The sequence below is a fragment of the Pteropus alecto genome, unplaced genomic scaffold, assembly GCF_000325575.1.
Source record: "Pteropus alecto unplaced genomic scaffold, ASM32557v1 scaffold28, whole genome shotgun sequence".
NCBI lineage: Eukaryota > Metazoa > Chordata > Mammalia > Chiroptera > Pteropodidae > Pteropus > Pteropus alecto.
In genome coordinates, this window is record NW_006441063.1 from 3706308 (window position 1) to 3722735 (window position 16428).

Here is a 16428-nt window from a genome sequence, read left to right on the forward strand (position 1 = left end):
TACAAGGCAGAATCCTAGCACTCTCAGATTTCTCACGCTACAGAAGGAATTTCCAGGTGAGGTTACAAAACCATAATTAATCACAACACAACCATTTTCAAATTACTGTTTTAAAAATAGTTTCTGAAGTCAAAAAGCCATAAAAAGACTGTATTAGGAATGAAACGCAAGGAGAAATTGAAAAATTAATTTATTATATGAAGAAACATAAACAATATTAGAGTCAATGGCTGCACAGAAGCAGCCTGCAAAAGCTCACATCCACAATTTACTGGCTGAGAAATACTGACACATACACTCATAACCATAGCACTAATATTCTAAGGTGGTTCCAAGGAAATGCTGTATTTGACAATCAATTTTAATGTTTATTTTCCCATCTACAAGGCTGAAAAGATTAAACCCACATTCGATTAAAGTCTAGCAAGATCAGGCATTCAAGTTGTAAATTATCAAAAGATGCTGCTATGTTCTTTATGAAAGATGATAGATACAAAAATGATAAACTCATCTGCCATCAAAAGCAATTTCTCAGATTGCAGTGGGTGTTTTTTCTTCAAGTATCAAGTGTTTGGGTACTAATTTTTGTAAGTAACTAATGGTAAGAGGAAGGGCAAGGGCTGAATTTTCTCTAAGAGTAAAGACCACTTACACTTGCCCTTCTTTAAGGCCAAAGGCCAGCATATTCACTCAAGACACTCATGTGGATGATGCTGCTGTTACTTTTCTAACAGTAAAAAAAAATAATAATAACCTGTTTATAGATTTGAATAACTATAATAACAACTCCTTCAATATTTATGGCACTTTAAAAATATTTTCAAAGCATTTTCACACCTATAATTTAATTTGATCTTTCCAACAACCTTGTGAGGTAGGCTAGGCAAGTATATCATCCAAATTTGGTGGGCGAGGAAACTGAGGCAAAGAGCAGTTAGGTAACTTGGGCTTGACAGGGAGATGCCAATCTCTACACTATGCTGTCTCCACTAATGAAGAGAGAAAGTCTAAACATGTTTGATGATCTTATTTCAATATATTTTGAAGAAATACTTTACTTCCATCCAGCGAAATGATAGTAATTCAGTTGGAGCAGCTGTCATGACAAGTTATGGTATATAATTAATTAGACAAAGCACTGAGAATTTTGGAAATTGGAATTATAACTGAAAACCACATTTTAAATCTCAACACTTGAGAGAATTTGCTGGTTTGTCTTTAGGGCAGCCTAGCTCTGCAGTCTGACCTATAATTTTACCATCTCAGAGGTATAATATAAATAATTTTAAAACAAAAATTCTCAGTTCTCCATGACTTAAATTTTCGTCATGTACAAATGAAAGGGGTGGTTTCTTTCCCCACAAGTAAATGAACATACATGGCCCAAAAGCAGGGGTATCTGTATATCTAGGGTTAAAAATGACAAAATGACAAAATTTAGTTACCAAACCTCTTTGTCCTTATATAAGTGGCTCATAATTGGGCTTTAGGAGTCTGATGGACCATCACTGTTAGTGTGGTTTGAGGTCACTCAAAATGCTTACCTATCTTCTACATCAAAATGACTTAAAATGTATTTAAAGGCTCAGATTTTATAATGGTTCTTGAAACAGGCTTCCAAACCAAGACTGGGAAGTACCAGTCTCTTCATCCCTGTCTAATTATGACCACAACTCCTGCTCAAGCTCACCATATTTAACCTGTCCCTTCATAGACTGGCTGAAACTAGATGGGTCAGAAAGTTCAGCCAAGTCCTTAGACTGTCAACCCTGATTGACCTGTAATGTCCAGCTTAGTCAGTGACAGGTTACCTGCTTCTAGATATTTCATCATCAAGGTTCTTATAGTAGAAATAATGGCACTAAATCCAGGAATTTTTCCAGGGAGACTGAGGATATGCTAAGCAATCCTTTTATGAAATGAATAGGGTTCAGAAATTATACCGAAGATAGGAGAATGTAGAAGGATAAAATTGGGAATCTTGTTTACATTAACTCATAATCATGCCAAATCAAAATGCATTCAGTTAAAAACAAAAATCTTCTGGTCATTTTATCACTTTATAATTTTAAGGTTTCTGAAGTCGTATCTAATTTGGAGGGAGAAGAAAAACCTTTTCCTTCAAATAATAAAAAGTAAAATGTCCTATATACCTGTGTTAGGTGAAAGATTTCTGTGGAGTTTTCTAGAAAACTTAAGTTAACCAAGGTAACTTTTGTCTGAAACTTTCCTGACAGGTAAGGAAGAGGGGAAGTAAAGACTGTAAGTTTTATTTTCTTCTTTATTAAGAAGGTAAATCATAGTAAGTTCTGTTAGAAATTTTCCAAAATTGTAGGACAGGACTGAACCTTGAAGAGGTTTAAGCCTACCTTCTAACAAATTCATATCTTCAACCCTTCCGAGAAGGTAGGAATTCTGCTTACAAAAGCCACCATCATTTTGGTGTTTTAACAACTCTCTTGATCGAGAATTTATTCAATATATTGAAGGAACACACCACTTTCCTAAAATTCTAGGGCTGCCATAACGAAATTTAGAATTCAATTTTGCATCCATGGATCTTTGGGAATAAAGTCTCCAAATCTAGACTTTTGAATCAATTAGAGATAGCAGATCAAGGTGGCTACAGTTGGTTATATACAAAGAGCCTTAATGAGATACAAATGGAACATCTGTCTACTCAAAAACCAACCTTGAACAGCCCTCTATGAAAACTCTGACGGAAATTATGTTGCTGATTGCAAAACCCCAGTAACCTTCTCTGGTCATTAGGATAGCTCTTGGATGAAAAGTATGTTCAGGGATAATAAAACATTTGGCTACCTAGACCAGCAGTCCATAAAACTAGAAAACAAGAAAGCCCCTGTCCTCATTCTACCTGATGGATCTAACCAGCTCAACAGATATTATGGGTACTTTGTCAGTGAAAAGACCAGTAACACCTGGGAGAACACGGTCAACTATAAATGGTGGTGCCTTAGGCTACCCCTCCAACACTCAGGGGTTTCCCTGGCTTCTCTCAATAGTTCCCACATACCCAAGAGCTCTCTAAAGGGGAGCAACTCACAAGAAGTTGAGAGCTAAATTCCTGCTTTATTAACTGTGCAGGGATCATCACTTATATGAAGAACAGGGATTACCCCAGAAAACAAGAGACTCAAGTCTCATTAAGCAGAGCATGACTCATCGGCCGTCAAGATCTGGCTCGGCATAGAACTTATTTTACTGCTAGAAGGTGTCTCATCTCTGTCTTCGGGTGACCTTAGATCTGTCTTTCCTATAGACTCGGAGGATTTCTGTCGCCTGCAGGGACAGCAAACACACTTTAGCCACTGCTGAAAGCTGTCAGAAACACTGGAGGAAAAGAGCTTTTTGCAAGGGTGGAAGAACTGATAGAACACCAGCATAAACAGAACGGCTGTGCAATACCCAATGAGCAACTTCAGAATCAACAGAGGTGCACACACATACATATAGATATCGGTCTTGTAAAGATACCACATGAGGAGGAGGAAGGCATTCTCAATGAATCTTAGCATGTAGTATACCAGTAGCCAGTACCAGTTTTGGGACTTGCTGATGAGGTCAGGGTTATTGATTTTCAGCTGCACTGCTGACCAGCAGAACATGTTGATACCGGCATAGAGTAAGGTGAGAAAGCATAGTACGATGGTGGTGCCCACTCGACTGAGGGCCTTCTCGATGTTCTCAGGGAATGGGGAGCCGCTGCACCAGAAAAGGATCCAGGGGTATATGAAGAAACTGAAGAAGTTGATGAGTATGACCAGCACCACCCAGGCCTTCAGGACGGAGGTAAAGAGCACCAAGACAATGACACGGGTGGCAATCTCAAAGCTCCTCCAGAGGAAGATACAGACATAGGCCAGAGGTTTCACCTTGACATCATATTCATCATACTTGATCTTGATGGCTAGGATGTTGCAGCGTAAGGCTCCATACACAATGGACAACAGGGATAGGAACATGCAAAGACCTGGGGAGAGAAGAGAAGCACTGTCAAGTCTCACCTCCACCAAGAATGCTACTGTGGCAGACACTGTCAGTCCTCTACCCATATTCCTTGGAACCTTCCGTGCCCAGACTGACTTCCACCGGTCAGTATCTACTCACTGTACAGTAGGGCTTTTTCTCGGGCTGTAGAAGGATGCTTTGCCCAGGTGCTGGACAGTTCTGGGGAATTAGTACCCCTGGGAGAGCCCTCAATACCCCAATTACAGGCCTGATAATATCTGGAATGTAATTACTCTAGCTCCCCCACCCCTTGAGTAGAATAATTCTGAGTCAGGTATTCTATACTGTTTACCAGTATTTTCTCATAGGATTACTTTAAAGTCACCCACGTTGACAGTTGTCCAATAACGTTCACTTTATTGGCTGCCTTCCCTTCCGCATCTCATTTCCCTTCTCCCATGTTCCTTACACTGTCCTTCAAAAATACCTGCAGCACTCAAATACTTGTCTCAGGGTCTGCTTCAGGGTCAGCTCAAACTAAAACACCCTCCTAACCTCATCTTGCTCTGTCTGAATATGTAGTCTCCCTTAAACGGTACATTTTATTTCCTCAATTAGCTTACATGCTCCTGAAGAGTCAAGAGTGACCACGTCTGATATTTCTTCTTGATATCCTTCAACATATACCAGGAGTAGGTACACAAACAGAAGGCCCTCAACAATAAATTGCTCGCCAAGTTCCTCTCTTTCTGCAGGACTTTTAATATTGATATTCTGATTAGAGAATGCTCACTTTTCTTTACTCTTTAGTAGTTACAGTCTCGAATTCTGCAGATTGCTGAAGAAATGAAAATCTGTTACTGAGAGTCCATCTGTCTTAGGCTGAAGGGCCTTAGTGTTTTAAGAAGTCTTAACTCTAGCTGTTTATTTCTTAAAATAACTTATGGCTAATGGGTTTATCCAGTTTATATAAAACAGCAGGACAAGATGTGGCTCATTTAAATGGAGCATGGTACTGTGTTTGAGAGCATGACACTGTTGGCTGTGAGTTCTGTTATCTAAGAAATGTGCCGCCAATTCATAAGCACAGACTGTATGGTCAAAATGGAAATATAATTACTTATTACAGGCTACCACTACCTCCAAACACTGGAGCAAAGAGGGAGGTGAGGCAGGGCTTGGAGTCAGAAAACAAGAGTCTGGCTCTGGTTTTAGTCTTGTCTTGCCAGGCTACACTGGGGAAATGGACATCTCTTTGGGTTCTTTTTATCACCCATAAAATTGAGGTGGTAATACCTTCTGTGCCTGATTCTTAAAATGCAATGTCCATGTAACATAACTGTCTCTGTCTAAATGTATAATTTTAAATGCATGAAATAAAGGATTTTTTCTTAAGTTCTGAGTCAACGAGAAAATGTCTATATTTGGTTGGCATAAAAACTCTGAAGCCTTGGTACTTATTTGCCTGGGAGAAACTCAATTTTACTCAAAGCATCAACTTTTCTCATAGTCTTTGACATTGATTTAAATCACCAATATCACTCACTGTATAGATTGTTGTCTACTAATCAAATTTAAAATAAAGAAGTACTATCACGGGAGTAGGCTGGGAGGTAATTGGACTGAGTTATTTTTCCGGAGAGGCTATTTCGATGAAACATTTTAAATCAGTACATATTGGTGACATATTTTTATATGTGTGTTTACAAATTTCTATACCTTAAGAACCTAGTATTGAATAATTTTCTCTTAGTCCTTATGTTTTTCCCACTATAAGAAAAATACTTGAAATGCAGATGAACTAAGCATAAATAATTAAAATGTAAATTATGTATTCATACACATACAGTATTTATACTGTTATATTTATGATACTTTAATGCCAAATTATTTATTACTTTTAACAATGTAATGACCCAATTTTAAAGCATTTATTCATTTTTCCCATGTTAGGCCAATTATATCCAAATTACATCTTTTTCTCTATCAAGACAGCCAATTATTATCCAATCCTTTAGTAGCATTCTACCACCGAAGCCTTCTGAGAATGCAAAGAAATTGTCCTGAAATCACTGACCTCAATCATCACTCCCACTGTTGGGTGCTCATGCAAAATGTCACAGAAAGAGAGCCAAGAAGTTTCCGGTTAAGATGGCAGAGTAGGTAAACGCTGAGCTTGCCTCCTCTCACAATCACATCAAAATTACAAATAAACTACAGAATAACCATCATTGAAAATTGCCTGAAGTCTATCTGAAAAGAAGTCCTACAACTAAGGACATACAGAAAAAACCACATCAAGACTAATAGAAGGCACGGAGATGCTAAACAAACTGGTCCCACACCTACATGTGGCATTTAAAAATTAAGAGAGATATCTCAACTGTGGAGGTCCCCCTGGAGGAGAGAAGTCTTGGTCTCACAGCGGGCTCCCCAGTCCAGGGTTCTAATGCCAGGAAGAGAAGTCCTGTCAACTTCTAGCTGTGAAAACCAGACAAGATTGTGGCTGAGTGAGACGGAGGGCTGCTAGAGTCCTAGACATTCCTCTTAAAGAGCCTGCACACATGGACGGACTCATTCCTCTGAGTTCTAGCACTGTGGCAGCAGCTTGAAAGGCACCAGGAACACACAGGGAAGAACTGATTTGTCTGACTTCAGGGCAAAGACTGGAGGAGCAGCTTTTTCCCAGACAGAAGTGCTCGCAGAAGCTACTGTTTCTTTGTTGGGCCCTCCCCGCTCCTAGTGTGCAGATGTAGGTGGCCATATCTGAGTTTCTGTCAACCTGGCTAACATGTGTGGCCCTGCCCTGAGACCCCACCTCACCCACTTGTGGGCCCACCCAAGCCACTTCCAGTGCCTTCTCCATACAAATGGCCTGTCTTGGCTCATGCTGCGGAATTTCCTAAAATCTCTCAAAGGTTCACAAACTCAAAACAAGCAGTGTCTGGCCTTGGCGTACCTTGTACCTCTTGCTGAACATCCCAAGCCTAGCAATAGCAGACATCAGCCTCAGTTTGTGGCTTGGCCTCTCAAGGCACCTCCAAGCCCAGCATGGGTGGCCACCATCTTCGGATTGCTTGGTGGCTCATGTCAGGTGGCCCCGAGCAAAGCACAGGCTGTGGCTGAACTTGGCCTGTGCAAGGTCCCCTCCCAGGAGTCCTCAGAGTGACATGCCCAGTGGCTGGCTTTAGACTGAGCCCAAGCGCCACCAAGGGCCGCATCTGGGAACAACACACCAAAAAGGCACCATGGTCAGGCACCAGGGCCCTGCTAAAGCGAATCTTGCTCCATAGGCTCAGCACCTGCACAACAGCTCCTCCACTGGTCATGGCCAGTCCTCACAACCAATCAGTCCAAGGGTCAATACTTCCCATTGACGTGCAAACAGTAATCAAGCCTCAAATATAACAGGAGGTCATATTCAATGCATACTGGACACACATGGAGCCCCTGACTCAGGTGACCAGGGAGACTATGCCACTGGGACCCACAGGACATCTACTACATAAGGCCACTCTACTGAGACTGTGAGACATAGCAGCCCTACCTAATACATAGAAATAAAAACAGGGAGGCAGTCAAAATGTGGAGACAAAGAAACAAGTCCCAATTGAAAGAACAGAACAAAGCTCCAGAGAAAGAACTAAACAAAATGGAGCAAAGTGATCTACCAGATGCAGATTTCAAAACAATGCCAATAAGGATGCTTAATGAATTTAGGAGAAGAGTAGATGAACTCAATAAGAGCTTTAGCAAAGAGATGGAAAACATAAAAATAGAGATAGAAAACATAAAAGGGAACCAGTCAGAAATAAAGAATACGGTAACTGAAAGAAATGAAAAATACATTAGAGGGAATCAACAGATTAGATGAAACAGAGGACTGAATTAGTGATTTAGAACATAAGGTAGCAGAAAACACCCAATCAGAACAGCAACAAGAAAAAAGAATCCAAAAAATGAGGATAATTTAAGGGGCCTCTGAAACAATGTCAAGCATACCAACATTCACATTGTAGGGGTACCAAAAGAAGAAGAGAGAGAGCAAGAATTGAAAACCTATTTCAAGAAATAATAATGGAAAACTTCCCTAACCTCATGAAAGAAATAGGCATACAAGCCCAGGAAGCCCAGAGAATCACAAACGAGATGAAGCCCACACCAAGACACATCATCATTAAAATACCTAAGACAAAGACAGAATCTTAAAAGCAGTAAGAGGAAGGCAGTTAGTTACCTACAAGGGAGCTTCTATAAGTCTGTCAGCTGATTTCTCAACAGAAACTTTACAGACCAGAAGGGACTGGCAGGAAATATTCAAAGTGATATAAAGTAAGGACCTATAGCCAAGGTTACTCTACCCAAGCAAAGTTATCATTTAAAATCGAAGGACAGATAAAGAGCTTCTGAGATAAGAAAAAGCTAAAGGAGTTTATGACCACCAAACAAGTATTACAAAAAAATGTTAGAGGGACTTGTTTAAGAAGAAGATCAAAAATATAAACAATAAAATAGCAATAACTACATATGTATCAACAATTACTTTTAATGTAAATGGATTAAATGCTCTAATCAAAAGACATAGGGTAGCTGAATGGATAAGAAAGCAAGACCATTACATAAGCTGGCTATAAGAGATTCACTTCAGATCGAAAGACCCACACAGACTGAAAGTAAAGGGATGGAAAAATATATTTCATGAAAATGGTAACAAACAAACAAACAAACAAACAAAAGCTGGGGTAACAATATGAATGCCAGACAAAATAGACTTTAAAACAAAAATATAACAAGAGACAAAGAAGTACCCAGTAATCTCACTTCTGGGTATTTATCTGAAGAAATCTGAAACACTAATTCAAAAAGACAATGTGCATCTATATGTTCATTGCAGCATTATTTACAATAGCCAAGATATGGAGGCAACTTAGGTGTCCATCAGTGAAGGAATGGATAAAGAGGTGGTATAATGGAATATTAGTCAGCCATAAAAAAGAATGAAATCTTGCCATCTGCAACGATATGTATGGACCCTGAGGGTATTGTGCTGAGTGGAATAAGTCAGTTAGAGAAAGACAAATGCTATTTGATTTCACTTACATGTGGAATCTAAAGAATAAAATAAATGAACAAAACAGAAACAAAGTTATAGATACAGAGAACATTTTGGAAGGGGGATTTGGAGGGATGGATGAAAAAGGTGAAGGGATTAAGAAGTACAATTTGCTAGTTACAAAATAGTCATGGGATATAAAGTACAGCATAGGGAATATAGTCAATAATATGTTAATAACTACGCATGGTGTCAGATGGGTATTAGATTTATCAGGGTGATCACTTTGTAAGTTATATAAATGTCTAATCACCATGTTGTACCCCTGAAACTAATATTATATTCTATGTCAACTGTAACTGAAAAAAAAATTAAAAAAGAAGGGGGTAGGAAGAGAGATACACTTGGGAGATAAGAAGCTTGTACAAAATGCTTGGAAAGTATATTTCTACCTCTAGAATTCAGCTGGTATCTAATGAATGGCTAGGATGATACTCATGCAAATACCTACTTATTCAGACTTAAATGAATAAACATTCCCTGACATCATTTCCCAACCTCATCTTCGCACAGTCAACACAAAAAGGGAGCAGTTGGCAGTTCCACCTATTTAAGTGGCACTTCGGAGAAGTCTAATGTTCCCTAATAATCCTATTCTCATTTCCTATGAAGGTGTGTGTATGTGTGGGGGGTGCATTTTGCCATTTTCATCTTTTATTAGAAGGCAAGACATCATTTTAGGTAAAACTAAAAAGGTTTTGGCAATATTCCAAACCTCTGCCTCACTTATAAAGCTTCTCGTTCAATTCCGGCCAAAAAAACTTCCAAATGAACTATCTTCCTATTTCACAGGCATGAATTTATTAGGCATGATTTGCTCATTTCCTAACTTAATACCAAAAACTTAATCTCTAGGTTAAGTGATGGACACCATTTCCTTCCCAAGGATTTCTCTTAGGAAAGGAATTCTAACAGTTTCTCTGTTACTTTGGAGAGATAACAGAGGCTGCTTCCAAGATGGAAGGTGGTAAGTGGTCATTCTCTGTAATGCGACCACTGTCCACGGACAATGGATCTTCAGTAAAATGGCTGAACTTGTGAAATTCTCGGGTGGAATAGATTTTTCAAAAAACTTCGTGAACAGCTTCAAGGGAGGAACTAAAACAGCCTGAAGGGATATGGTATGCAGTGGCAGAAGGAAACTGGATGAATTAGCACAGTAAGCTTCTGGAAATTGAAATTTTAACCAGATTTCTGAGGGGCTGTGATTTTTAACTCTTTCTCTCAATGCAGTAGACAAGGTATCTTTCTCATTATCTGGAGCCAGGATCTCTACCTGTACTATACTCCATGACTGCCTCCTTCTCAAAAATCTTGCTCCATCAATTATCATTTTCCTCTCCTAAATTTTCAACTGCTCTCCCTATCTTGGCCCTTTTTCCTGAGTATATGAATATGCCTAAGTTAGCTGCATCTAAAAAACCATAGTAGTTGGCAAAACCATACAAAATTGTTGAAGCTATGTGATAGCTACATGGAGATTTATAATATTCTCTCAATCTTTTTGTGTATTGGAAAATTTCTAAATAATACTTCCTTCCTTAAGGAAGTGAGGGTGGGAAGAAGGAGAAAGGAAAGAAGGAAGAAAAAAGAAAAGGGTGAGGGAGGGAGAGAGGAAAAAGTTCTTCCTTCACCCTGCACTTCTATCTAGTACTACACTCTGACCCTTTTCAGCCAACTCTCTTAAATTAATTTATCTCTAATCAAAATACTCACATTCTAATCCTCAACTCCACGTAGTTTGGATTCTGGTCTTGCTCCTTCCTGATATCTCTGCAACGTTTGATGCTGTTCATTCCCACCTTCTTGAAACTTTTCTTGTGGAAGTGATCGCATCATTTTCTCCTAATCATCCTCTCACTTTCTTTGCAGCCCCTTCTCATTTTCTTTCATAGGCACATCTTTCTCTTCCATTCAGGAACCATGGTTTTATTTTCTCCTTCTAACCTTAGGCCTACCAGATTTCTCTTCCTAGATACCTTATAGGTGACTCAAAAACCAAAACCAGAACCAAAACAAAACAAAACAAAACAAACAAACAAACAAAAAACACGGACAGAAAAAACTTGTATTTCCTTGAAATCTCCTCTTATATTTCCTCTAGCAGTTCATGACACCATCACTGCAGATCATCCTATCTAGAAATCTATGTGTTAACTTGAACTTTTCACCTTCCTCTCCTGTCACACCCAAACAGATCCATAAGCTCTTGCTACTCAGTGTGGCTCATAAACCAGCAGCATTGACATTGACTAGGAGTTTATTAGAAGTGCTCCACCTCAGACCCATTGAGTCAGAATCTGTATTTTAACAAGATTTTCCAAGTGACTGTATGGCCACTAAAGTTTGAGAAGTACTGCTCTAAGTTATCTTCCTCCTCCCTTTCTGGTTCTGTCACTTGTTTACTTTCATGGCTCTTGCCACAGGGCTCTAACTCATCTATTTCTCTGCCACCAGCCTTCCTCTTTTCTTTGCCTGAATAAACCCTACTTGTTCTTCAAGGTTCAGTTAAAGTGTTACCTCATCAATGATGCCTTTCCTCAGCCTTTATTCAATTACATTCATTCAGTTGTGCTTCCAAGACACTCCCAAGCTCAATTAACTGCCACTCTGTTGGGCTTTCACAGCCACCTATGCATATCTTTATTTCATCACTTGGTACTTTTGGTTTAGTGTACTCTCCTAGAGGTAGCTACTGTTTCATACAGATTATCACCAGCGCCTAACACAGTGATTGGCACAAAGTAGGTTATTGATTTATGCATGTTGAATAAATGAATCAAAAATTACACAATCTGTGAACTGCCTTTTTTCACCACTGAATGAGTAATTTAGGCTCCAAATCTCTCACAGACATAATTGAACTCAGAAATGAGAATTCTCAAAGCCTATTACCAGAGGGTGACTTCTAGGGTTATGGGCTTCCTATGTAAATACACTTGCCTTTCTCATGTGCCTTCCTCAATTAAGAAGTTGTAGCTGGGGTAGGGGAGGGTGAGTGAAAAAGGTAAAGGGGAATAAGAGGTACAAACTTCTAGTTATAAAATAAATAAATCACAGGGATGTAATGTACAGCACAGGGAATATAGCCAATAATATCATAATAGCTTTGTATGGTGACAAATGGTTTTTAGACTTATTGTGGTGATCATATAGTACGGTATATAAATATCTAATCACTATGTTGTACACCTTAAATTAATATTATATTGTATGTCAACTATACTTTAATAATCTTTAATAATAAAAGAAGAGTTGCACCCATTTCCAACATTTGAGAAGTAGAATCCAAATTAGAAAAGATCTTTAAGACTTAAGTCTTACTCTGAAAAAGTTTTTTTTTGAGGTACAGGAGGGAGGCCTGCAAACAGGGAGATGTAGGAACAGTGCAACATTCTCTGACCATAGAAGTAACTAAGGAAGCGAAGTACTGCTTCAGGATGTGGGGCCCAACCAGAATTAAGACAAGTCTGGGTTATCCTGGTAGTGTTGTCTTCCTGGCCAGTTATCCAGATCGTTGTTTTTGCTGGATTCCATGGCTTACTCTCTGGAGTTATCCTTGACCACTCATCCTAGGACCCAATGTTCTGCTTTAATTTCACTCCAGGCCCTGACAACTGGTTAGCAAACTGTTAATGAAGAGGTTGAAAATGAGAGCGATTATCATCACTATGAGCTTGTAGCCATATCTGCCACCTTTCCTCCTCAGTCGCTACCACAAATACTGCTTTTGTTCTTTAACAGCTTTACCAAGATATAATTTACATACCATGTAATTCACAGTATACAATGTACAATTTTATGGGGTTTTTAAAAATAGATTCACAGATATGTGCAACCACCATTGGAGTCAATCTTAATCCCTTCCCTTCTTTTCTTCTTTCTTCCTTCCTTCCTTCCTTCCTCCCTCCCTCCTACTCTTCCTCCCTCCCTTCCTCCCTCCCTTCCTTCCTTCCTCCCTCCTTCCTTCCTCCCTCCCTTCCTTCCTTCCTTCCTTCCTTCCTTCCTTCCTTCCTTCCTTTCTTCCTTCCTCCCTTCCTCCCTTCCTCCCTTCCTCCCTTCCTCCCTTCCTCCCTTCCTTCCTTCCTATTGAGGTAACTTTAGCTAATAACATTATATAAATTTCGGGTGCACAACAGTATAATTCAATATCTGTATATGCTACTGTGTGCTAGAGTATAGACCACCAAAAGTCTAGCTTCCTTTGATTACCATATATTTGACCCCTTTTATGCATCTTTTCATGGCCAAATAATATTCCAAGAAAACCTCAAATAACATTCCAACATACAGATATACTACATTTTTTATCCATTCATCAGTTGACGGAAATTTGAACTGTTTCCACCTTATCGCTATCGCGAATAGTGCTGCTATGAACATTCCTACACAACTGTGTTGTCCATTTTTCTTGGATCTATAGGAGTAGAATTGCTGGGTCAGATGATAACTTTATGTTTAATTGTTTGAAGAACTGTCAGACAATTTTGCAAAGTGACTGCACTATTTTACATTCCCATCAGCAATGCACGAGGGTTCTAATTTCTCTACATCCTCATCAATGTTTGTTGTTATTATTAACTTGAATTTTTATTATTATTAACTTTTTGATTCTAGCCATTCGAGTGAATGTGATCTGGATTTGCATTTTCCTGATAACTAATGATGTCGAGTATCTTTCATTTGTTTATTGGCCATTTGAATATCTTCCTTAGTTGATTCTGGTTCTTAACTATGGAACAAGCTCATTACAGATTTCACGTTGTCCCATATGTATCCTAAAAGTTTGCTAGAATTCAAAGGCCAGATCTGCATAGATTAATTTAAGAACAATATATTAGCCTTACCCACAACCATCAATGAACATCTGAAATTTTAAAAAAAGATAGTACAATTCTATCTTTTTATGCTTTTTTAATTTCCTAAAAAAATGCGTCAAAAAGCAAAAAGATTTCCATGCTGACAGCGGAAAATTAGTTTGTTTTGGTTCAATTCAACACTTCTGCTAAGAACAACTGTACAAACACCTGTTCAAAGGCATCAGAATGCAGTACTTCTGGGGTCAAGAAATCAAAGAGAAGAAAAGTCCCAAGAAAAAAATCTAAAGTTGCTTTCCCCCTCAATACATTTGCCCATATGTAGTGGGTACTAAGAGACTAACAATCTGAACACAGCTTTTAGCAGTCTCTCAAAACAGGTGGATGTAGGAGTGTATCTTGATATTCCAGCCCTATAATGGTCCTGGTATATACCGAAAGCTTTCTGGTGGGAACCCAAAGGACAAGATAGTAGCAGTAAGCATGACTAGAAATAAATAAGCCCTCCCAAAGACTGAAGTACAAACTTCAACCAACTCAAATTGTGAATGAGTCAAGTTGATCTGTATCTAATCCAATTACCTGCCATAAACAAAAGTAAACGGTTTCTGGAGAAAGAGAACTCACCCAGAGCCTCAATAAAAATTTAATAAAAATATGACATTTAATTAAAAATAATATGGCATGTCAACAAAAACAAAAAATGATAAAAATCCAAGAATGAAAATAGATAATAAAAACAGACCCATAAGAGACACAGATATTGTAATTATCTGATATGGAGTTTAAAATATCTATAATTAATATGTTCAAGAAAATTACATAACAAGATAGAAAATTTATCATAGACTGAAAACTATTTTAAAAACTCAAGTGAAAATTCTAGAACTGACAAATACAATAAGTGCAATTAAGAAATGAACAGATAGGTTTACTAGATTAGAAATAGCTATAAAGATAATTAGTGTTAGGTAGAAGACAAGTCAGAAGAAAAGAGAGAAACAAAAAGCATGAGAAACTTATGGGAAAGTGAAAATGTCAGAGGGAGAGACAAAGACAGAGACAGGGACACTGAAGAAAAAGAAGCAATATTTAAAATGATAATGGCTAAGAATTTCCCCAAACTGTTAAAATATCAAGCTAAATCCCCAATAGGATAAATATGAAGAAAACCACAACCAAGCATATTATGTTAAAATTACTGAGCACCAGTCAAAGTGAAAACCTTAAAAAGCAGTCATATATTTTCATTTCTTAAAAAACAAACCAAAAAACAGATTAACTTCAAAGGAACAACAATAACAAGGACAGCTGGCATCTCGACAGAAATAACAGAAGCCAGAAAACGAAGATATGATACCTCAAAGTGGGAAGAAAATGACCTCTTGCATAGTTTCATACCCAAAGATGAAGGTAAAAGAAAGACACTTTATGACAAAACAAAAATGAGGGAATTTGTCACCAGCAGACCTGCTCTAAAGAAAATACTAATGGTAGTATTTCAGGCCCAATGAAAATAATCCCACATGGAAGCATGGAGATACAGGAATGTATTAATAGGGACCGAAAGGATAAATACAACTCAATTTTTATAATGGGTGAAAGACTTGAACAGTCACTACACACACACACGCACACACACAAAATGGTTGCTAAAGACATGAAAAGGAACTCAAGCTCATTAGTCATCAGACAAAAACAACATACTACTACTACACATCCTCTGTATTACTAAAAGTAAAACCAAGTGTTGGCAAGGATGTGGAGCAATTGGAACTTATACACTGCTTGTGGAAGTGTAAAGTGGTACACTATTTTTTAAGTTTCTACTAAAGCTAAACACAGGCATTCCCTATGTCTCAGCAATTCTATCCCTGAGTACAGGTATACCTCGTTTTATTAAACTTCTCTTTATTGTGCTCTGCAAATATTGTGTTCTTTACAAATTGAAGGTTTTGTGGCAACCCTGCATTGAGTAAGTTTATCAGTGCCATTTTCTCAACAGGCTCAGATCATGATTAGCATTTTTTATAGCCATAATATATTTTTAAATTAAGCTGTATACATCGTTTTTTAGACATAATGCTACTGCATATTTAACAGACTACAGTATCATGTAAAAGTAACTTTTATATGCACTGAGAAACCACAAAAATTCTTGTGACTTGCTTTAAAGTGATATTCACTTTATTGCAGTAGTCTGAAACTGAATCCACATCTCCAAGGTATGTCTGTATAGATGTAACAGAACTGCATACATATGTATGCTAAAAGGCACATACAAGGATATTTTCAGCAGCATTACTTTTAATAATCCCAATATGGAAATAACCTAAATATTAACCAAAAGAAAAATGTATCAATTCATGGGGGTATATTCATACAATGGAATACTACACATTAATGCTAAAGAACAAACTGCTACAAGCCACAATATGACTCTTACAAGTACAGTATTGAACAAAAGAAGCTAAAACTCTTCTCAGTCTCTCTCATGTCTTTTGTTCAGTCCTTCTCAGTGCCTTT

General features: G+C 38.1%; 1 protein-coding gene across 2 annotated transcripts in view; it reads right to left on the reverse strand.

Annotated features, from left to right (window-relative positions):
- Positions 1-260: 260 nt before the first annotated feature.
- XK (X-linked Kx blood group) overlaps positions 261-16428 on the reverse strand; it is a 48919-nt gene continuing 32751 nt past the window's right edge. For both annotated transcript variants that reach the window (XM_025051345.1, XM_006918264.3), the window contains exon 3: positions 261-3994. In XM_025051345.1, coding sequence (XP_024907113.1) covers positions 3168-3994 — 827 coding nt within the window. In that variant the 3' untranslated portion in view covers positions 261-3167. The remainder of the gene's footprint in view (positions 3995-16428) is intronic.